Source organism: Bos indicus x Bos taurus, chromosome 22, assembly GCF_003369695.1.
Source record: "Bos indicus x Bos taurus breed Angus x Brahman F1 hybrid chromosome 22, Bos_hybrid_MaternalHap_v2.0, whole genome shotgun sequence".
In the NCBI taxonomy this organism is placed as follows: Eukaryota; Metazoa; Chordata; class Mammalia; order Artiodactyla; family Bovidae; genus Bos; species Bos indicus x Bos taurus.
The window spans coordinates 11,054,776-11,077,938 of record NC_040097.1 but is presented as its reverse complement, the minus strand read 5'-3'; the positions used below and the strand labels follow the sequence as shown (position 1 = coordinate 11,077,938).

The following is a 23,163-nucleotide window of genomic DNA, read 5'->3' as shown; positions in this document are numbered from 1 at the left end:
TAGAAGGCTTTTCTCCCCTTAAGGGAAAAAAAGGAGGCCAGGGCCAAAATAAAGCAACAGTTCAGAAGGTGAGACTGTTGTGGCTCCACGTGTATCCAAAATCAAAGGGTAACTGCAAGACTTGGTGATACTCAGCCAGGGGAAGAACCTGATGCAGCAGCTGGACCTTCGGGTCTCCTCTGCCCGGCCTTAGGAGGAAATAAGTCTGGGGGACAGGGCAGTCAGGGTCTAGGTGGGGGCCAAGGGTCCAGGAGTCGTAACTCTGCTCTGACAGTGGCTGGCACATGCAGGTGAGTGTGTGTGTGCCTGTGAAGCTGCCTCGGTTTCCATTTCTTCCATCTGATCCTGATCACCTGTAAGATCCAGTCCTCCCTGGACAGGAAATTCGGAGAGAACATTCTCAAGCCCGTCCACTGGAGGGACAAGCAGTTCCAGCCGCTAGGATCACCTCCGCTCCTTTGTCCAGTGCCCAGCAAAGGGCCTCCTTCCCCTAAAATGCTGCCATCAGAGGCTCTGCCTACAGGAACTATGGCTGTTACTTCACACAAGCTGCAACAGTGTTGGGCAGCCCTGTCACCGAAGCCTGGCACACTGTCTTCACAAAATTCTTGCTGAGTGAACAAATGAATGCATGAATCCCCAGTGAGGCATCTGCAGAGCCTTGAGCAAGACAATTGCTCTCTGAGCCTCAGTTTCCTCATCTGTCAAATGGGTAATGGCACCCTCTCACAGGACTGGGTGAGGATTAAACGAGATGCTTCTCAGGACCCAGTGGCTCAAGGTAGGCACTAGTTTATTCTTATGCCTACTGGGATTATATATGCTTGAAGGAAACTAGGAGACCTATCTGGCTAAAGCACAATGAACACACTGGGACCGTGGGAGGAGAGGCTGAGCCATGCAGTATGGGCCGCAGGGAGAGGCCTGGAATGCCAAGCAAGGAACATGGCCTCTATCCAGGGGATGTTGGGGCCGCTGGTGTTTGTGGATAGCACTCTTTGTCCTGGTCCCCCAACATGGGTCCTGGAGCCTCACCTTGACATCTCGGTGGGCGATGTTCCGGCTGTGCAGAAACTGGATGGCAGTGCCAATATCCCGCATGATCTCTGCAGCTTCTGCAGACACAGACAGAGGAGGGGGCCACGGATGCCACTCAAGGGTCAGGCAACCCAGGGGGCCCCTCCCCATCACCCCTCTTTGGAGAGCACAAGATGGTGCACTCCTGCCACCCAGGACCCCACTTCAGACCCCAACCCTGGTCCCCCTAGTTTCTTCTGGAGATGCCCCCAGCTCAGCTGCTGGCTGGCACCAAGAAGCATTGAGGCCTCCATCCCAGGCCCATGGGGAGTCCATCTCTGACAAGCTGCCACAGACTCACAGAACCCCTTGGGGGAAGAACACTCTCCCCACAACCCTTGTTCAGGTGGGGAAACTGAGGCACAGAGAGGGACAGGGTCTTTTGTCCAGCATCACAAAGAAACTCTGTGTGCCCCATCTCAGCCCAAACTCCCCATGCAGCGGCACATACGTACCTCTTTCAGTGAAAGCCTGGTCACCACGCTCCTGAATCCTGCTGAACAACTCACCACCTTCCATGCTGTCAGAGAAAGCGGGGACAGACGGGGAGAATCAGGCGTCGATCTGCCCCTGCCCCAGGTCATGGGCCCAGGCCTCCAGCCCTGCTGCTGCTCCCCTGGGGGATGGTCACTGTCAGCCTCACCATGTCTTGAAGAGCCTTGTATGTGGTGGGCTGTTGGCTTGGGTGGGTTGAACTCAACTCTTCAAACTAGGGGAAGATCTTCCCCAGGGAGCATCTATGTTCCCAGGGACACTGTCTTGATCTGGCAGCCCCACCTTTATCCAAGTTTACCCAGGTGAGGAATGAGATGTCAGTTATCATCCTCATGACCACCGTTTTCTGAGCACCTACTGTGTGCCGTGCCCTGGGCAAACCCTTTGTGTGCACTGCTGTGTGATCCTGGGTGGGTCCCTTCACCTCTCTGTGCCTCAGCTTCCTCTTCGGTAAAACAGGGATTAGCGCACCAACCTCACAGAGTTGGGAAGACTGATTCAGCAGTACACACAGAGCACTTAGAATGAACAGGGTGAATGCCACAGTAAGATCTCCCTCCATGTAATTTTACATGAAAGTTACAGTGATCCAGAGAGGTGAGAGGCCTGACCAAGGTCACATAGCTAGTGAGTGACAGAGTCAGGATCTGAACCCCAAATCTGACTCAAGAGCTGCTACCCTATGGGGTGAGGGGGAACTTGAAAGGCAGACAGGGAGGAGCTGGAGGCCAAGACCCAGGGCCCAGGTTCTGAGGAAGGTTAGGGCTGAGCCACAGTGTTCATGGGAGAAGCCTAGGATGGAGGAGGCTGCTGGCTCCTGGATCCAGGCCAGGATCACCCAGCATCGGGAGTGGGGGGCAGGGGGGAGCCATGGGAGTGCAAATCCAGGCGAGGAGAAAGCCGAGGGACAGCACATATCTGACTCCTCCCCCAGTCTTCCCCCATCCCAGCCACATTCAGGGCTTGGTGGCCTTCTCCGACAGCTCTCCCAGCCCCTCCTCACCGAGGGGGAATCACACCCAGGGAAGCCATATTACAGTCACTGAGGATTCCACCCATGCAGGAGTGCTCTTGGAGCCAGCTGCCCAGGTCCATCACCCTTCAGGGGCTGGGGGGCCCTGCCAGGGCTGCTATCTGAAGAACAGAGACCTCTAAAGAATGGTGGGAGTTGAGGGGGTGGGCACAGGGGTACCAATGAGATGCTGAGGGAGGGTGGGCAGCATACCATTCCATGATGATGAGGAGACAGCGTTTGCTGTGATGCATATTCTCATAAACATCCAGGATGCGCACGATGTGGGGGCCACCGGAGGCCTGCCAGTGGTGGTCCACCTCCTGCCGGGCCTTGGGGCTGTCGTACAGGAGCTGAGGGCAGGGAGGCACAGACAGTGTCAGGCCCAGAATCCACTTTCCCAGGAGCCACCCAGACAGTGCCACTGCCCTCACTTGGCAGACAAGGACACACAGGCTCAGAGAGGCCTGTGACCTGCCTGAGGTCACCCAGCTGATGAAGGGCAAAAGGAAGATTCCAGTCCAGGTTGGATGCGTGGTCCAATGAGCCCCTGCACTTGGCTGAGGGTCAGCTTCAAGCAAGCTTAGCTTGTAGCTCAGGAAGGCCTGGGAGGTAGCTGAAAGCTTGGAAGGGCTCAGAGGCCAGAGAAGCCCCTGCCTCCTTTCCCAAGGGGAAGCAACTGAGGTGGAAATTGAGAGGATTTTGTAGTCAAATCACACATCAGTGTGAGACCCTGTGCCAGGAGCCATACATCCGTAGAGCCTCATGTTTCCAGTGGGATGACATGAGGGTTGTGGGCCAGAGGTAGAGGCTGGCGGGAAGGAGGACCCTGCTTGATGGGGGTGACTCCTTGGTAGGGTGAGGTTTCCGGGCTTGGGGTTAAATTCCTTCATGACTCAGTGTGACCTCAAGCAAACATTCACAGCTCTAAGCCACAGCCCACAACTCCGTAAAATGGAGTAATAACAGTCATCCCCACAGGATGCATCATAGCGAAGCAGGCAGCAGGTGGGTGGGCGTCAGGATCTTTGCTTGGGTTAACTCAGCCCCAGACTGTGGCTGCCAACCTTAAGGCCAATCGCCGGAAATGAGCAAGACCTTGAAATGGTCATGCTCAGAGGTGGAGGGGGTGGAGAAGTTGGCCTTCTGGGGGAGGCAGCCCAGAATGGGGAGAACAGGGATGAGGCATCCCCAGGTAAGGCTGCTCACATCTGCTTCCTGGTTGAACAGGGCTGAAGAGCAAGGCTGCTGATCAAGACAGGCTGAGCCCAGCTCTGTCTGGCTCAGTACCCACAGGACCCTGGGCCACCATGGGCCCTGCTTTCCTCCTGGGCAGGATGGTCTCCCCTCCTCTAGGGCATGTGCGGGGCAGCCTCTGGGACCAAGCTATCCAGGCAAAGATCAACTGGGGTGGAGAGGGAGACAGTGGGTCTCCGCATCTGTCTGATGCTGGTCTGGGGGGCTGTTCCCTTTGACCCTAGTATGGAGTGCAAGGAGGTGGGGAAGCCCCTCCACCAGCTTGGGGCTCCCGCTCCGCTAACAGTCCAGAATGGGGCACTCAGAGGCGGCTGTAGGCAGACGCTCCCAGCCTGGAAACCATGGATCCCTTGCTCGTGCTGCCTTTGCCTCCTCTGTTCTCTGCCCACACAGCTCCCATGCACCAGCTTCTTACTTAACAGCACTGGGGGAAAGAGGCTTGGTCACATCGGCTCCCCCTGCCCCCACTGCGTCCTGAGGTGCCTCCACAGGATCAAAGATGCATTTTCCCTCCCTGCTCTGTCCTTTCTGCACCTCGTCTCTGCTTGGCCTCCCAACACCTCTTTCCTAGCCGACCTGACCATGTCCTGGCAGGGCCTCCAGGAGGGTTCCTGGACCCTCACTCTGTCCTGCTTCTGGTACCCCAACCCCTGTACCAGGGTCCTCTCTCTCCTCTCCTCAAAGGCCCAGCCCACAGCTGATAGGGTTTCTGTGGGGTCCTCAGTCCCACCTCCTCCCCTCTGGCTCTTCTCCACCCGTCCCCACCCTCACTCCTTAAATCTCTAGCCCTCGTGCTCCAGATAAAGACCACCTTCTTCCCTGGTATCCAGAGCTTGCCTTCCTCTCCGGGCTCCCTTTCTGCTGCCCTGGCCCCAGAACACCTGGCTCAGATCGGAACACCAGACGCACTGGCCCCAAACAAGCCTCACGCTCTGCCCACACCCTGTGTTCTCTTGCTCCATCTCCTTCTCCACTGGGCCAGCTCTCCCTTGTTGAGGAACGTTCTGGGCTCGGTTCAGATGTCTCCTGCTCTTAGAAGTCCTCCCAGCACCTCCCTCAGTGGTTTTTGCCTCTGCACCTCCACCAGGCTGGAGGGAGCATGAAGGTAGAGGGAGGTGGGGTTAACCTGGGAGTCCCCGGCTGGGGTCTGGCAGAAAACACTGAGCTCCGGAACAAAGGATGGGATGATGGGTTTGATCCCTGGTCAGGGGACTAGATCCCACACGCCGCAACTAAGACCCAGTGCAACCAAATAAATAAATAAATATAGATTTTTTTTTTTAATCTTAAGAAAACACTGCCCGCTTCCAGAAAGCTCCTGCATCATCTCCCTTTTCTCTTCCCTCCTATGCACCACTTTATCATGACCTACAATTAGCCTGTTCCTTTGATAACTCTATAAACACACACATACACATTTAGACAATACACTTTCAATATGCCTGGCTCTGTTCTGAGCCTTTTACAAATATTAGGAGGAAGGGACCTTATTACCACCATGGAGGCAGGGAGAGATGAGTAACTGATCCCAGATCATGCGGCCGTTTCCCCAGTCAGGCTGGCACTGGGCCGTCTCCGGCTTCAGACTGTGGGCCCCCGTGGGCAGGGCCAGTCTGGGTTCCAGTGCTGACACAGAGCACTGGCTCAGATAATACTTGGGGATTTAATGAACAAACCTATCAAGTCGGGGGAAAGGGAAGAAACCCTCACAACCCACCGTGAGGAGAGAATAAGAAGAAACTGAGGGAGGAGCCAGGAACAAATGAGAGACATGACAACCCAGCCCAACTTCCTCCCCGCTGTACTCACCTGCGCCCTCTGGCGAACCAGACTTTACCTCTTCTAGGAAGCCCATCCTGACTCCTCCAGCCCACAAGCCCATGGCTACAAGTAGGCTTCATTCATGCAAGTACCTGAGGGGTCACTATCCTTCATAAAAGGGATCCTCAAGCAAGAGCCCCATCTTCCCAGGCATGGAAAAGAGCACAGGGCTAAGACAGGAGGCCTGAGTTCTACTCCTCTTCTCTGTGTGACCTGGGGCTGGTCTTTGCCTCTCTGTGCCTCTGTTTCCCTGGTGTTAAGATGCAGGGCTTGGTCTGTACTGGAAGGATGGGAACCACAGAGGGGACCTCTGGTCAGGGGCTCCTCAAAGTACCTACTACAGCCCCTTGCCAACATCACTGTGCTCACTGAGCAGCCTCTGGGTCTCCACTGACCCCCATATCCTAACACCTGAAACTGCTGGAGGCCACTCAGTATCCTGGTCCCCAGTCACAGCTGGGAAGAAAAGAAGATGGGGTGCCCAACAGATCCACATCTTGGTCTCACTCCCACTCGATGCCCCTGAGCCCCCCCAGAGGTACACCAGAGTTGGGAGGGTCTGTGATGTCTCCTGAGTTGCTCCACGGTTCCAGCTAGTGCCCAACAGGCTCCCCTGCACACCTGTGGGACGGAACCCTGGCTTCTTCCTCTGGGACGGCTCCCAGCTGTGCTGGAGGTGTGCCCCCACCCCCCCACTGATGTCAGGTAAGTACTGAATCTGAGATGACACTTCCTTGATCAAATGACAATGCTCTAGTTACAGACTCTGCTGAAGTGGTTTCTACTTCTCCCTTCTCGCCTCACTCTCCTTTGCCATTTCTCATCAACCTCCAGAACCCACAGTCAGACGGCTGAGATGCTGACCAATCCCACCAGACTGCAGACCCCCTCACAGCTTGAGGACAGAGGAGCCTGCTTCCCAGAGACACAGCTGCCCATGCCCCTCTGGCTCTCCAGGTGTAATGGAGCCTCAGAATCGGCCAGACCACTCCACTATCTCCACAGTGTCTCTTCCCACCCAAGCACAGGGTTTACGGCGGGTGGAGGGATTCTTGAGTTCAGGAGCTGGGAAAACAACTGCAGCAATTGACTGTTTGGAAAACAATTTATAGTTTACAAAACACTCTTTTCCTTTATCTCATGGGAATGCTTGGTGCCACCCTGTGAGGCAAGCAGGGTGGAAACCAACAGCCCCAGTTTGCAGACTGAGGCAAAGAGTCTCTGGAGGGTGAAGTCACTGCCCTGGGGCCGCCAGGCTGGAGTAAGGTGAGGCTGGGAGAGCAGGACTCCACACAGAGCATCCAGACAACCCCTCCCAGAGCGGGGATGAGAGGCCAGGGTGGCCCCAAGTCAGAGAGGCAGTGGCCAAAACTACTGCTTGCAAGACTCGGGAATCTTGCTCCAAAATAAATGTGTGCATAGGGGCGTGGCGTGCACACGAGCAGGGGAGTATGTGTGTAAGTGTGTTCATGTGCTTAGAAACATGGGTACCTGGACACATGAGTACATGCATGCAAGGGGTACGTGCATGGGTGTGTACGGGTATGAGGAATGTGTCAGTGTGTGTGGGCCAAGGTATGTGTGCGTCTCTGAACTCTATGATATTAACTTTTTGAAAATAAGGCCCATCGATCTGTCCATTTGGGTTTCCCAAGTGGCTCAGTGCTAAAGAATCTGCCTACCAATGCAGGAGATGTGGGTTCCATTCTTGGATTGGGAAGATCCCCTGGAGAAGGAAATGGCAACCCACTCCAGTATTCTTGCCTGGAAAATCCCATGGACAGAGGAGCCTGCTGGGCTATAGTCCATGGGGTCGCAAAAGAGCTGGACACAACTTAGTGACTAAACAACAACAATCTGTCCATTTATTTGTCTATTTTTCTGAATATTTTCTATTTTTCTGAAGTGTCAAGCAGAGAACTGGGCATAGACAGGTGCCCAAGAAATACTGGGGTCTTGCTGCCACAACTCAACCTGTGACAGTCTTGCCTGGGCAGGTGACCAAGCCTAGACCCTTCTGCTCAGACCTCCTCTCCCACTGAGATCCTATCTCCACTGCAGGACCCTCCACCTCATGTTGCCCAGAGCTGTGAAAGCACTCTGTCTGCCTTCCCAGAGCATCAGACAGATCTGGGGTGTCTGCAGTGACTCTGTAAGACACAGCCTAGGGACCAACCCCCATCACCCTTCTTCAGCCATCTCCCAGCCCAGGAAAGGCTACCTTCCCAGACCCACATGCCCCTTCACATAGCCAGTTCACCCCTGGACATATTCTCTAGTAAAAATGTTCACAGTATCGCCCTCTCTCTCCGCCCCCCCACCACACACAGGACGCCCCAAGGCCCTGGGCTGGACAAGCAGCCTCTCCCACTCCACCCCAACCTCCACACTCCCAGCCAATTAACCTACAGCCTTGGCCAAGCTGCTGGGGCCTCTGCCGGAACACCCACTCCTTCCGGGGGAAGATAGCTGGTTTATAATCTCTCCCATCAGTGAAACAGCAGCAAATTAAGAAATATGAACTCTGGATTTCAGGACGGCCCACAGCCTGAACCTCCCAGAGGCCAGGGATCTACTTCCTCTCACTGATCTGTGGGTCAGCAAATTCCCATGATTTCCACTTTCTTGGAATTCCAACTTTGTTTGGTGCCCGAGGAGAGAAAGGCAGGAAGGATTGCTGAGCTCCCCCAACACCTTCTCTCCCACGCCGGGGTCTCAGCCCAGCCTCAGGCAGGGGTAGGCTGGAATTCTCAGGAGTGGCATCTCTGGGTCGTTGATTACACCACAACACGCACGCTGGGTGTCAAACACTCAGGCAGTGGGTCTGCACAGAATGTTATGGGGAAATCTAGGTTTGCGACATTTTTTTTTCCACTGTGGAGAACCCCAATTCTCTACAGAGTGAGGTTACAGGTGAGAAAAAGCACTTTGGACTTACTAAACCCCCTCTTGGTAAGAGTTTTCAACTCAACCATATCTGAGGTTCTTTCTGGCTCCAAGCTCTGTAATTATTTGGGATTATTTTCCCATGGGGACATATCTAACTTTATGAGACACCACTGGAAGAGCAGGATTCATTTCAGAGCCAGATATTGAGACCACCTGCCCTGTGCCATTAGCAGCAGGCATGGCATTCCGGCCCCTGGCCAGCTCATGGGACCCGTGCTGGCTGCTTTGCCTACTTAGAACGGAGAGCATAGCCTCTGATGGGATGGTATAGGCTGACCTCAAGTTCAGGGTTCTAAGCAGGAATTTCCTTCTTAAGGTCTCAGTATCTTCATTATAAGGGCTTCCCAGGGGGCTCAGATGGTAAAGAATCCACCTGCCTACGTGGGAGATGCAGGTTCCATCCCTGAGTTGTCAAGCACCCCTGGAGGAGGGAATGGCAACCCATTCCAGTATTCTTGCCTGGGAAATCCCATGGACAAAGAAGCCTGGCAGGCTATAGTCTATGGGGTCACAAAAGAGTCAGACATGACTGAGCCACTAAATAACAATAACAGTTTTCTTTATAGAGCCAGACTCGTCCCCTCCTCACTGGCTTCACCCTCTCCTTCCCCGCAAGGGCATCAGTGCTATTGGAGAGCTGTTGGTCACGTCAAATCTGACTTTTTAACCACGGTCTCAAATTAGAGCCTCAGACATGTGCCATTACTCTCTCACGCACTCATTTCCCCGGCTTTCGTAGCTCATTAAGGGAGCTAATGGAACCGATTTTGCAGCTATGGATGAGTTGGCCCCACGCCAGATGAGACCTCGCTTCATTAAGTTCTGGCTGTATCCTGTCCTCCTCAGCGGCTGAGTTCCAGGGAGGTCGGCTCACATGATGCTCCTGACCCCAGATGCCTGGGCCCCGTCTGAACGCCGGATGACTGATGGAGTTACACCCCCTTTGCAACAACTGTCCCTCCCTGGTGCTCGGCCAGTGCTGCGTTGGCCACGGTGCTTGGTCACAGACACCACCTCATTCAGGACTCACCATCTGCTGAGGAGAACCAGCATCGTCCTTTTCCTGTGGGGAAGCCGTGACTCTGAGAGGTGAAGTGACCTGCCCAGAGTCACACCACTGGGTCGTGAGAGTCAAAACTGGGACCCGCAATGAAAGAATAACAGAACTCTACATTGCCAAACCTACGATTTAATAGAAAAACCTGTAATCACTTTTTAAAATCCAGATGCATATCAGAATTATCCTGAAATTTTTTGGAAAAAAACCAAAACTTAGACCCAGACCCGCTGGCTTCTAGGCAGTGAGGACAATGCAGGCAGCTGCTGTGCTCCTTTTGTTCATGGGCTCAGCCCCACAACCCTGGGGCTAGACCAGGCTCTGCCATTTAATGATTGTTAACAGCGGCTGCGACGGCGGCAGTTCACAGAGCGCCTCCTGGGTACCAGGCACTCTACACACACCTGAGCTTTTGTCCTTCAACAAGGACACCACTGACCATCATTCTCAACTGAGGAGACAGAGGCTCAGGAAGGTTTTATAGCTTCTCTGGGTCACAAGTGTCACACAGGGCCACCTCTGAGTCTAGGAGTCCTTTGGGAACCAGGAGTCAACCGTCATGCCCAGGGAGGACTGCCCGTTTTACAGATCTCTTCCTGACCCCTACGAACATTTACTGGTCCTGCCTGGGGGCCAGGCCGGGAGCTGAAGTTGGGAATGCTGCCACAGACTGTCCCCCGGGACCAGGGTCTATGGATGAGTTACTGCTGGTTAGGATGCCTGATGAGGATGTAGGCACTAAGGAACTGGGCCTGGATCCTTCTCCTCTCTTTTTCTTTCTTTCCAGATTTAGAACCTGGCAGACCAGAACCAGGAACAAGGAGGGCCCCCAAAGAGCTGCTCCCAAACCAGGCCAAGGCTGGGGTATCTGATGGCTGGGAATGAGAGGAAAGTGGCTTGACTGGCTTGGAGCCTCCCTAATCACCTGCCACCAGAGTCCTGGGAGGTGGGAGTGGCTGGGGCTCTGAGCCCAATATCTGCCTGGGAAGCTCTGCCAGCAGGAGAGCCAACACACATTTTGAAATTGTGAAATCTCAGGGGGCTTCCATGGTGGCTCAGTGGTAAAGAATCCACCTGCCAATGCAGGACACACGGCTTCAAACCCTGACCTGGGAAGATCCCACATACCATGGAGCAATGAAGCCCGTGCACCACAACTGCTGAAGCCTTGCACTCTAGAGCCGCTGCTCCGCAACAAGAGACACCACTGCAATGGGAAGCCCGCACATCCCAACTAGAGACAGCCTGTGCAGCAGTGTGACCCAGCACCACCAAAAAGAAATAAATAAAACAATTAAAAAAAAAAACTAAAGAACACAAGACTCCTTCAATTTGCTAAATTTTGGTGGCCTCAGTTTGTCTGCCTCCTACCAGCCCCAGAAAACCTAGAAACGAAAGTAGAAGTGCCAGGTCTGGGTGAGGGTTGGGGTAGGGGAAGAATGCTTCTGGAAAGAGGAAGCTAAGCCAGGCTCCCAGGGAGGGAGGGGGAGGGCCGGTGGGAACACAAGTGCTAGCTGGAGCAGGCGCGGGTCCCACGCATAGGAAGGACCAGCTATGCCACAGGGCTCTGGGTCAGACAGACCTGCATGCTGGATGCAGGGGCCAGTTCCATCCGATCCGCACCGAACCAATCTGGAAAGTGGGGACAGTGACAGTACTTACTGAGAACACACAGAGAGCTCAGACAAGCACAGTGCCAAGTGCAGAGTAGAAATGGGCTTTGAGGTTTGCTTGGCTTCACGAGTCCCCCTGGGTCTCGCTCTGATGTGGCCTCATGCTCTTCACCTCTCTGGTCACCAGAATTGGGGGCAATTCAGGCACAGCCTCTAGGACCCAGGGAGGCTGATCCCCTCCAGTCCAGCAGGTCACAGGAAACAGATCCTGAGAGGGGCAGGACCAGGCTGTGCAGAAGTAGACTAAGAGTCAAAAGTCTATGGATATTGGGACTTCCCTGGTGGTCCAGTGGTTAGGCCTTTCCAATCCAAAGGTACAGTACAGGCTCCATACCTGTTTGGGCTAAGATCTCACATGCCTCGCAGCCAAAAACCCAAAGCATAAAACAGAAGCAATATTACAACAAATTCAAGAAAAACTTTAAAAATGGTCCACATTAAAAAAAAAAGAAGTCTCTGGATACCGTTTTGCTGTGAAAGACTCAGTGAGGAGGGGCAGGCCCTCCAGGGTGTGGGAAGATCAGGGCTGATCTCAGGGAAGGGACCCTGGGGCACAGGAACCATGGCTGAGTGCTAGGGACCTAAACCAGGGGACTGACCTGGCCCTCAGCTTGGGCAGACTGGAGGTAGGGGCACATTCCCACTCTCCCAGGTGGCAGATACCTTTACATCCTGGGCTCGTTCGTGCCCCTGTTCAAGCAATGTCCCCTTCTGCAGAGTATGTAGTGACCCTGACCTTAATGACCTGAACCCCAGCTCCTCATCTGTGAAATGGGCCTGCAGTCTCCTCACCTATGGCACTGAGGGGAGGGGAGCGGGCAGGTCTGAGACTATGGGCACCCGTTTCATAGGTAGGGAAAGAGGCCCAGAAAGAGCTAGAACCTCCTTCCACTCCCAGAGGTTACACAGTGTGTAAGTGGCAGGATCAGAGCTCCCTCTGCCCCAGGAGGTGGCAGACCCCAGCATCTGGCCCACAGACTTCCCACAGCGGGTGAGGAGAGGCCATACACGTGCCTTGCGAGCCCCTGAGCACATACTCAGAGGGTCTGGCTTCTCTTATCGTCTAACTTCTTAGAGGAAAAGAGGATTTTTCTGTCAAAATCAGCTACATAACAGTGAAACGTTACCCTGGTTCTGTTTCTTCTGTGATAGCATAAAAATAAGACATCTTCATCCTAAGACAGGAAAATTCTTAGCAAATGTGTTTTAGTTTAACCTCAAAAAGGTCTCTTCTACCTATGGCTGATTCATGTTGAGGTTTGACAGAAAACAGCAAATTTCTGTAAAGCAATTCTCTTTCAATAAAAAATAAATTTAAAAAAAGGAGGATCTCTTCAATGGTCCCTCCTCATGAAGAGACCCCACCTTGGCCACAAAGTCTGTGCCCCCAGCTGGCCAGTGGTGCCCATAGAGCCCGCGCAGGGCTACAGAGGACTGGCGGGTGTGGAGAGGGTGACTGAGGCCATGCCCAAGCGACCCCTGCAGAGGCCCCCAGCTGGCCATGCTGTGGTCAGCTCTGGAGAAGGGACCCAGCACACCCGAGCTCTCACAAGAATGACCACTGGTCTCTCCCCTGGAGGACGAAGATGACAAAGGAACACAAAGTGGCTCTGCATCTCTCCCGCTTCCCTTGGCTTCAGCCAACCTCATATCCGCTCTGCATCTCTCCCGCTTCCCTTGGCTTCATCTGCGTCCCTGCAGCTCCCCACACAGGCCTGTGTGAGCACCAGCAGCCAGGCTCCTCCCCGGGGAGGCCGGGAAACCGGCTGCCCAGGCTTCCAGCCTCGCTTGGCGCCTGGCCCCTTTCTCTCTGCTGCTCCTGTTGGGTTAGAAGGCTCCAGGCCTTCGACACCTGACCCCTGGCTCCTGGGAGAAGTCTCTGGAGCCACAGCCATGAGGAAGAAGTAGAAGGGGAGGAAGGCCCCGCCCTGTGGGCAGCCAGGGTGACAGCCTGGCAGCAGGGACACTCCTGACACGGGAATGGGCTGAGTGACTCACCCTCCCTCTCCCAGGCCTCCAAGGGTAAGGACACACCCCAGTACAGGCTCAGCTGACTCAGGGCGTGAACCGAGTCACACAGAGCAGTGGAGAGGGGTCTTCGAACCTGAGTCATAATTGCCCAGCTCCTGTCCCTAGTAGGACACATACCCAACCGGTGGTATCACCACAGCTGACTGTTCCCCTGGCAACACCACTGCCAGCTGGCCCAGGAGCGGCATCTTGGGGCATCCTCTTCATAGCCTTCTTAAAAGGGGGGCCCTTGAGAAGCAGAGCACCCAGCCCCTTACATTACTGACCCCCACTGACAGGGCACACAGGGAAGGAAGGCTGAGAGCCACCATGTGGCTGCCAGACAGGCCAGGGTTCCAGGGCTTCTTCGCCTTTCTGAATCTCAATCTCCATATCAGTGACAAGGTGGTGATAACAACCCATTCTTGGATTCTGTATTTGTGTTCAGCATGTTGGAAGCATTCAAAGGGACAAGTGGGTGCTCTTACCCTCACCCCCACCCCCTGTGCCACTGCCTGCCAGAGGGCATGGAGAGCACCGGCCAGGCCCTCAGGCACAGCCCAAGAAGGGGGCTTGTGTGGGTTCACGGAACAGCTATGGAATAAACTATGAGTTCCTTGGGGGCTTCCCTGGTGGCTCAGATGGTGAAGAATCTGCGGGAGACCCGGATTCAATCTCTAGGTCAGGAAGATCCCCTGGAAAAGGGAATGGCTACCCACTCCAGTATTCTTGCCTGGCGAATCCCTCGGAGGCTGAGCCCTTAAGAACAGGGCAGTGCAAGTGGCAGGTCAAGGCTCTGGCCCGTCACACTCCTGAAATAGACTGTGAGCCACACTGAGGTGGGGGTGGGGGCAGGGGCCGGGTGCAGGCTAGAGGGCCAGCGGCTCAGGGGTGCTCAGCCCAGGAGTGCAGGGCGGCGCACAGTCTCACAGGTGGCCCCATCGAGTCTCGGAGCCCCACTCCAGGCTCCTTCAGCCCCTCTCTCCCCAACTTCAACCCAGGAATCCTGGGGGGTCCCAGTCTTGCACCACTGTCCCAAGCAAAAGGCTCAACCATTGAGCCATAAAAGGAGACCCACCGGCGGAGGCCACAGCCAAGGCTGACTTCCCACACCCCACGGGGACGCCTCAGGTTACAGGTTTGACGCTACTGCTCCAGGAGCACCCGGTCAAGGCCGGAATCAGGAGGAAACACTGAGCAGCAAGGGTGTGGGCGGGGCTCCTCCTTCTTGTCCTACCCTCGTCCGATCCCTGGGGGTGGAGCAGACTTTCAGGGTGACTAGGATGAGTCCTGAGCACCGGACCAGCCCCCGTCTGTCCTCTGCCTGCCCTCAGCCAACACCAAGCCCGAAACCCACAGGACAGAGGGGCAGGGTCTGAGAGGGGAGCAACCAAGTGACAGCAGGAGAAACAGAGCTGGGAAAGAAGAAAGGGGAAGGACAAGGAGGCGGAGAAGACAGAAAGGGAGAGCATCACAAAGGGAAAGCAGCAAGCACAAAGCCACAGTCAAAAGAGAAAAGCGATCCTAATCCCAAACCGGCAAAAAATAAAACCCAAATCAATTTTCTCAGCGTCTCTGACCTGTCCAGTGCTAAAAAGGCCTCCTGAGGCGCCCTGTTCCCCCAAAGAGCCACCTGGTACCCCTGCCCTAAACACACTGCCACAGTTCCCACACAGAAGGATTTTAATCACAATTACACTGGGCCTAATCCAGTTAGTTCCCGAAGGGCAGAGGGTGGGGAGGGGATTCTTTCATACCATTCTTTCCAACCCTGGAAGCGGCTGGCTGCCCCAGGTGCAGTGTGAACACAAGGGAGTCCTGAGGAAGGCCAAGAATGTGCCGCTAAGAAATGCTCCATAAAGAAGGCTGAGCACCAAAGAATCAATGCTTTTGAACAGTGGTGTTGGAGAAGACTTTTGAGAGTCCCTTGGACTGCAAGATCAAAGCAGTTGATCCTAAAGGAAATCAACCTTGAATATTCATTGGAAGGACTGATGCTGAAGCTAAAGCTCCAATACTTTGGCCACCACATGTGAAGAGCCAACCCATTGGAAAAGACTCTGATGCTGAGAAAGATTGTAGGCAGAGGAGAAGGGGATGACAGAGGAGGAGATGGTTGGATGGCATCACCAACTCAGTGAACATCAATCTGAGCAAGCTCCAGGAGATGGTGAAGGACAGGGAAGCCTGGCGTGCTGCAGTCCATGGGGTCACAAAGAGTTGGACACGACTGAGTGACTGAACAACAACAACAAAGAAATGTACTCAGGCCGCCCCAAATGACAGCCCTGCGCCTTACAGGCTCTTGCTGTCTCACGACAGGATCCTGGGGATGTTAGCCACCAAGACCAACTTCTGCTTCCCACCACATATCCAAACCCCTTGCCACAAAGACAACTGTTTTGCAAAAAATTCCCAAACTGCTTTTTCCAAGGTTACTCGGGGAGAAGGCGGAAGGAAGCCCAGAGTCTGGTCCTCTCTCAAGCCCAGGCAGCCTGTCATGTGGAGCCACACATGGCCCCAAAGAGGCAGGAGGGAGGGCAGCAAAGTTCTCCTCAGAAAAGGTGGGAGCCTGTGGGAGCTGACTGGGGCTGTGGTCTCTGTACCCCTAGAGCAGCAGACCCACCCATCCACGTAGCGCCTGGCACCCACTTTTACAGCACAGGTGTGCTGGCAAGGTGCCTCACCTAAGGACAACCACTGTCCCCAGTCCTTGCTTGGTGGCCATCACCTTTGGACACATGGCAGCCAGTTGCCAGGCTGGGACCAGATGAGGCTGGGGGCCTGCAGAGCCAGACGCTCCACCTGCTGCACCCTCGCAGGGGCCTCCTACGAGGACGTCCCAAGGAGGCCCTGGGAGAGGAAGATGAGGGATCCGAGTAGGAGAGCAACTTCCCCAAGGGCAAACCTGGGGACCAGGCAGACACATAACAGACCTCTGTTGTCAGGGAGACCAGGCTGTGGGCTGAACAATAGCCCAGGTGACCCAGAAGACCCTACAGCATCCCTGGAAATAGCATTTCACAAGGGTCCTGGTGACACTACAAAAGAAAGTTCTGGGAGAAGGAGGGCAGGTTTCTGCCCACCTAGTGAGGGAGGGCACCAAAGACAGACAGACGCCTCAATGCGGGAGACCCGGCTTCGATCCCTGGGTTGAGAAGACCCCTGGAGAAGGAAGTGGCAACATATTCCAGTACTCTTACCTGGGAAATCCCACGGACAGAGGAGCCTGGTGGGCTGCAGTCCATGAGGTCGCAAAGAGTCAGACATGACTGAGCAACTAACACTTTCAATTTCACTTTCTAGTCTAGTGGGATGACGTATGAATCTGAGTTCTGACAAATGGCGAGGGAGAGCCACTGCTGACCTTTCCCCAATCCTTCAAATCCTACCTAACTGCCTCTTCTTCCACAGGGCCCTTTGGTCCCTCCACGGCTCCCCAGAGTTTGTTAGGGCCTGGACACCACTTGCTGAGATGAGGACACAAGACTGGGAGTGGGGAAGCAGTACCCCACAGCAAGTGCTGAGTTGTGCAAACCAGGCATGTTGTCACACACACACAGCCCCTGTGCCCTCCTCTGTCATCCACATGCTTCTCAGACCAGAGGCCTGCATGGAAGCTGGCAGTCTGTTCCAGGAAACCTCCCCTGGCTGGCCCAGTCCTGACAGTTTCCTCTCGCCCACTCACCAACCTAACTTCCTGCCTGTGGCACCCTGGACTTTTGCTGGGCTGGGCTTGTCTGAGACTCACAAGGCTTGAGATGAACCATACACCCTTTCTGAGGCATTCCCACAGCTAGCACGGTCCTTGTGTGCTGGCTTTGTGTGTGTTGGGGGGGGGGGGGACCACCACCTGTCTACTCCCAAGCATAGCACCCTGCACAATGAGGAGAGCTGGACAGACGCAGACAAACAGCAGCAGGACCGCCTGGGGCCCAGTGCGGTCATGGAGGACGCTGTTAGCCTTCTTCCAGGAGCTGAGTGTCAGAGAGCCTCCTACGTCCCCACAGACTTGCATGAGGCATGAGGTGAGTTGGGCACTAAGACTCTGGGATCAAACTGCCTAGACACATGTCCCAGTCCTGCCACACAGCAGCTGGCCATCTTGCGCAAGTGAATCACCTCTCTGAGTATCAGTGTCTTCATCCATAAAATGGGAATGAAAAGAGTTAGGTAAGATAATGTGTACTGTGCACAGGGCCAGGGCCTGGCAGACAGAACACTCCGGAAAACTGTCGGCCATTCCTGGGAGTATCAGACCCCACAACACCAAGGCCTGAAGCCTGGAGAGATGGCATCAGTTCCCGGCTGGGGTGGGAAAATGATTCTGAAAGTCCCAGCAGAGGGGATCCTGACAGCAGGCTAGGAACACAGCTGCTGAAGCTGTGAGGGAGGCCAGCTGGGCCGGGCCGGAAACATCTCAAAACAATCCCCCTCTGGGACTTTCCTGGTGGCTGAGTGGAAGAGAATCTGCCTGCCACCAGGGGACGTGGTTTCGACCCCTGATTCGGGAAGATCCCACATGCCACAGGGCAGAGAAGCCTGTGCACCCCAACTATTGAAGCCACAACTACTGAAGCCTGTGAGCCCTAGAGTCCGTGCCCTGCCACAAGAGAAACCACAGTGAGAAGCCTGAGCACCACTAGAGAGTAACCTCCACCCGTTGCAACTAGAGAAAAAGCTCGCGTAGCCATGAAGACCCAGCATAGCGAAAAATAAAGAAATTTTTTTATTAAAAAAAATAAAGAAAAATTAAAAAATTTTCAAACTGTCCCCAAATCCTGCTATTTGCATTTCATAGGGCTTGACACCCTCCCTAAGATCCTCATTTCAAAAAACAAACTGCCCACTTCTGGCAGTTCAGAAGGCTACTTGAGTCTGGTAGTACTGGAGTTACTCAGATCCTTTCCTTTCAGGAGAGGGGCGGCCTGGAGAGATGCAGTAAAACCACTAGGGGGGACTCCATTGTATGAGGCGGCCAGCCCTCCACACGCTTCCTGATGTGTCAACTCAGTAAACGAGGCCCTGCAGAGGGTGATCTGACCGGTCTGGAGGTGGTAGGTGAAGGGGTGGCAGCTGCTAAATGAGAAAGTACCTGGCCTGCCAGGCAGCCCCACCCAGCCTCAAATCCAGCTCCACAGCACCAGCTCCAACAGGCCAGCCCCACCCATGGAGCAACGCAGGGACCTCCTGGCATGTGGATTCAACACCCCAAAACTCCACTCCAACAAAGACAGGACGAGGACGGCACTGGGAGCCCCAGGGGCTCCTAACATTTTTTAGTGGACCCAGAGGCTGGAGAGCAGGACTGGGAAAGAAGACTCCCACTGCAGACCCCCTCAAGCTACTCAAGCCTTTGTTTTTTTGTTTTCTATGATTTACTTTTAATTGAAGGATAATTGCTTTATGATATTGTATTGGTTTCTGCCACACATCAGCATGCATCAGCCATAAGTATACATACGTTCCCTCCTTCTGGAACCTCCCTCCCACAAGCCTTTGTTTCCATTTATCTAACTGTCACTATCATTTCTGCCTGCCAGGCGGCCAGGGATCACACGTGTACTTGGCAGAAAGTCAGGAGGGGAGATGATTCTGGTCTCTGCTATAATTTCCCATCCCAATCAAGTCATGTGGCTTCTGACCACTAACTCACTCCAGGTCCTGACTTTCTTATATGGATAAGGCTTGAGGGACTGGCTCTCCATGTGAAGGGGTGGCTGTGTCCACTTAGCAGTGAAGATATGGGGTGTCAATGAACCAGTTAGCCCTGGAAGGGATCACAAACAAGAGGTCAGTAGGAGGCAGTCCCCTGCCCCAGACACTTGGCAGGCAGACCTCCAGTTCCTGCCAAAGGGACTACAGAGGTGCTAAGGGTGGTGTGGAGACTGGAATGTCGGCACTGCGGGTAGAAGCTTCCTCGGGAGAGAGTCGCTGAGTGTGAGGGAGGCCAAGACGGATCAGGCCAAGTGGTCAGGGGCTCAGGGAAAGGAGAAGAGGCCCAGCTCCCCAGGAAGGAGGAGCCTGCTTCTCTGGGGCCCCCAAAGAACAGCAACAGCTACAGGGACACTGACCACAGCTCTTCCTGTTTTATGAGCGTCTGCTGTGTTCTAGGCTTCATGCCAAGCACTATCTATCACTTTGAGCAACAGGGCCAGGAAGACAGGCACGAAGAGAGGGCAGGACACTAGGCCTGGCCCACAAATGGCAGAGACGGCCTGGACAAAGCCAGATTACAAGCCAAGGAGAGGTCTGCCTAGGAAGGGATGTAGGTCCAGGGAGGCAGAAAGGCCAGAGCCCAGGGCCTCTGCTTAGGCTGACCAGGGGCAATTGGGGAAATAGCTAGGCAGAAGCAGAGAGAGGGCTGAGACCCACTCAGGGACTGACTGAGCTCCCGGGGCCCAAGACGGCCATGTGCTGAGGTCTCCTGGTCCTGGCCCTCCTGTGCAGGGGCAGAGGCTATAAACAGAAAGGTTTATAGGTTTATAGCCTCACTAGAGCCATCACTCATAATATAGGTATGATGTGCTAGAGGTTGTGGTTGTCCCATCTTGGAAGCAGGAGAGGACCTGCCTAGTTGGGTGGGGATTTGGTCACTGGAGTGGGGTGGGGGGTGGCAAGAACAGGAAGGTGCTGGGGTGGGGGCCTCATGGACTCCATGTCCCCCTTGTGGGCCAACCTAACACCAAATTCTGAAGATCCCAAGCCAACATCTCTAGCCATGCTCACCCAAAAAGCCTAAAGGGGAACAACAGGGGAATCTGTTCTGGATCTGCCCCCTTTCCAGTCCACAACAGGGACCACTATCAGACACAGCACCTGCAGGAAAAGGCTTAGAGCCAGTCCTGCTTAAGCCAGTGCTGCCTGGGCCCATGAACTCCAGCCTCCCACTCCATCCCTGTCTCACTTACAGCCTCTGGAGTACCACACGGGGTGGTCGGAGCTCAGCCCTGGCTCACAGGGCCAAAACCTCAGTATTAAGAAGAGGCTTCAGATGGCCCCTTGCCCACCCAGGCTGCACCCTGACCCAAGCAGGAGTGAAAGGGCCAAGATGGTGCTGAAGGAGAGAATGAAGATTGTCACTGCTCACTTCCTTAGCTCCATCTCCCCTCAGAAGAGCCACCCTTTTCCTGAAGGACTTGGAGAATCCCCTGCCAGGGGCTCCAGAAGGGCTCCGAACCCCACTCCATGGCTGGGTTCGTAAGCAAAGAAGCTGTGCCTGAGACCCAGCCTCACCAGCCCAGCCCTGAGATCTTCCAGACCCATCCTCATGATCCCTTCCAAGACCACCCTGGGGAGATGACCCCCTCTATCACTCCTGGTAAGCTGGGCCCAGGTTCCCGCTCAGATACTTGCAGACTCTGTGCCCTAAGCAAGTCCTGTGGCCTCGCCAGGCCTGTGCCAGGCCACTTTCTCTACATGCATGATTCCATTCCAAGCTCACATTAACTCCGTATCTTAACAACCCTTGAGCAGAGGAACCTGATTTTTGAGAGTCCAAGATCTAGTCCAAGGTCACAATGCAGGCCAAAGATTAGAGCTACAACTGCAGGACTCTGGGCTCAGGCTCATAATTGCAACACCTGTAAAATGAGAAGATCTTCAGCTGTATTCTAACCTTCAGGAGCCACGCTCCTTGCCATGCTCTACCTATCCACCAAGTCGCTGGCAGAGGCTGCAGCTAAGTGAAGTTCCCAGCAAGGACACAGTCAAGGGATTTGAGGTATGGGGCACAGTCCTGGGCCCAAAACTGTATGACCTAAGCCAGGGCTACGGAGCTCGGTCAGCCACCCTCAAGACTCCAGGACTCCAACTATATCAGCGAGGTCTTAACCAGGCCCACAGAGAGTCTATGGTGTGATGTGGCTAGATGGCTGGCCCGCCCTCTGCCCAGGAAACGGGGTGGGTCAGGTCGGAGGAGGGTCTGCCCCTTTCAACCCGGGTCTGGTTGACTCATCTGGAGCCCATGAGTAGCTTCCTGCCCACAGGGGCAATGGGTGTCAGGCTTGCCTACCAGTCAGCCCTGGGAGACTGTCACCACTCCAGCCTAGGCAGACAGGGGCCTCAGGAGAATTAGCCCCACCCCAAGCTTTTGTGGGGACTCAGGCAGAAAGTAAGTGAAACCCATTCCAGTCAGAAGAGTTTCTCATAGAAGGAGCAGCCAAGCTGAATGCAGGTCCCCCTCAGGCCCAAACTCACAGGCCCAGCCAGAAACCCAGAGTCAGGAATTACTCACTCCTTGCTTCCGGGTACAGCAGGCTCTACCCACAGCTAACTACACCCCCTTGCTCCCTGGGACATTCTGAGCTTAGCTAAGCTAAGCCTCAGTTTTCTCATCTGTGAAGCAGGAGGGACCAGGAGCCCAACCTTACACACGAGTAAGAGGAGAAAACGGTAATGCTTAGCCTAAGAAGCTTAACAGAGGCCCTAGGCATAGCCCGTATCCACAGGGCTCTGCTGTTGGGCCCCCGCCCATGCGGGAGCGCGGGGTCACTGACCTTCAGGGCACACTTCTGCCCAGTGCGCCGGTGGAAGCACTCCAGCACCTTGCCGTTCACACCCAAGCCCAGCACCTGCTTGGACAACTGGTAGTCATCGGTCACTGCGTACTTCTTGGGCTCCCGCCGCCCCCCGAGGGCGGGAGCGCCGGCGGAACAAGGTCCGCAGGGTACACCTGACGGGGGCGCAGGGCCCCCCTGCTCCTCTGCTGTCTCCACGTCCATAGCCCCGCGGGGCGCTCAGAGGCGGCCCCAGCCTGGCGCGTCCGGAGCCACCTGGGAAAGAGACGAAGAGTGAGTTCCGCTCAGACTCCTTCAATACACTCCAGCCAAGGACGCCCTCAGCCGGACTGGGCTTCGGGCCGGGGACAGGGCTGGGAATGAGGAACGAGTTGCTGGAGAGGACGGACCCGCGGCAGGGGGCGGTGGTCACGCAAGCCGGGCACCAGGCGAGTCCTGCCCGGACCACCAGTCAAGAGGGGAAAGCGCCGGGAGGTCCCGGGATTAGGAGGTGGAGGGGGCCCTGTGAGGGCGTACCTGACGGCAGCTCACAGGGCCGTGGTTGCCGGTAAGTGGCAGGGACAGGGGTCGCCAGAGGCCGCGGCCCTGAGCGCCCAGAGCCGAGAGTCGCGCCGCCGCCTGCCCACGTGACCGCTCCCCTCCCCCGCGCGTCCCCGGCTACAAGCCGGGCTGGGTCAGCCTTAAAGGGCCAGGCTGGCCCAGGCAGGACGGGGCGGGGCCGGACCCGCCTAGAGCGGCGGCAGAAATAGGGGGCGTGGCTTCTAGAGGGGGAGGAAACCTCCTAGGCTCCGCCAGCCGCTGGGAAAACCCAGCGCTAGAGCAGCCGGCTAACGGGTGAGTTGTGCGAGCAGCCAATTGTACAAGCCACCAAGGAAGTGGCAGCACAGAAAATCTCCTGGAGCCCCAGGTAGCCCCTGGAATCGAGTGTTTTCTCTGGAAGCTCCCAAAAGGCCCTCCAGTACAATGTGAAAGGTTTGCAACTTAGTGGTGGCCCGCTGCCAGTCTATCTAAAGTCTTAATTTTTGTCAACAGGGAGAATGAAATGGAATTTTGTTGAGATTCGCGTCTCTCTGGTTCCTGGTTGCTCTTGGGATCTTTCTAGCACTGGTATCTCTCCCCTTCTGTGCATCTCTTGTTCATATTCCCTTGGAAAACAGCATCCTAAGACTGCTGCTGCTGCTGTTGAGTCGCTTCAGTCGTGTCCGACTCTCTGCGACCCCATAGACGGCAGCCCACCCAGGCTCCCCCGTCCCTGGGATTCTCCAGGCAAGAACACTGGAGTGGGTTGCCATT

The 23,163-nt window shown here is 55.2% G+C and overlaps 1 protein-coding gene across 2 annotated transcripts in view; it reads right to left on the bottom strand.

Moving 5' to 3' along the window:
* MAPKAPK3 (mitogen-activated protein kinase-activated protein kinase 3) overlaps positions 1-22,553 on the bottom strand; it is a 28,145-nt gene extending 5,592 nt beyond the window's left edge. The window contains exons 1-5 of one of the 2 annotated variants that reach the window (XM_027522962.1): positions 22,387-22,553; positions 21,850-22,125; positions 2,798-2,937; positions 1,533-1,597; positions 1,036-1,115 (exon numbers count right to left, since the gene is read on the bottom strand). In XM_027522962.1, the coding sequence (XP_027378763.1) occupies positions 1,036-1,115; positions 1,533-1,597; positions 2,798-2,937; positions 21,850-22,074 (510 nt within the window). In that variant the 5' untranslated portion in view covers positions 22,075-22,125; positions 22,387-22,553. Of the gene's footprint in view, positions 1-1,035; positions 1,116-1,532; positions 1,598-2,797; positions 2,938-21,849; positions 22,131-22,376 lie in introns of both variants that reach the window. The other variant, XM_027522963.1, reaches the window with a different exon arrangement.
* Positions 22,554-23,163: the final 610 nt, after the last annotated feature.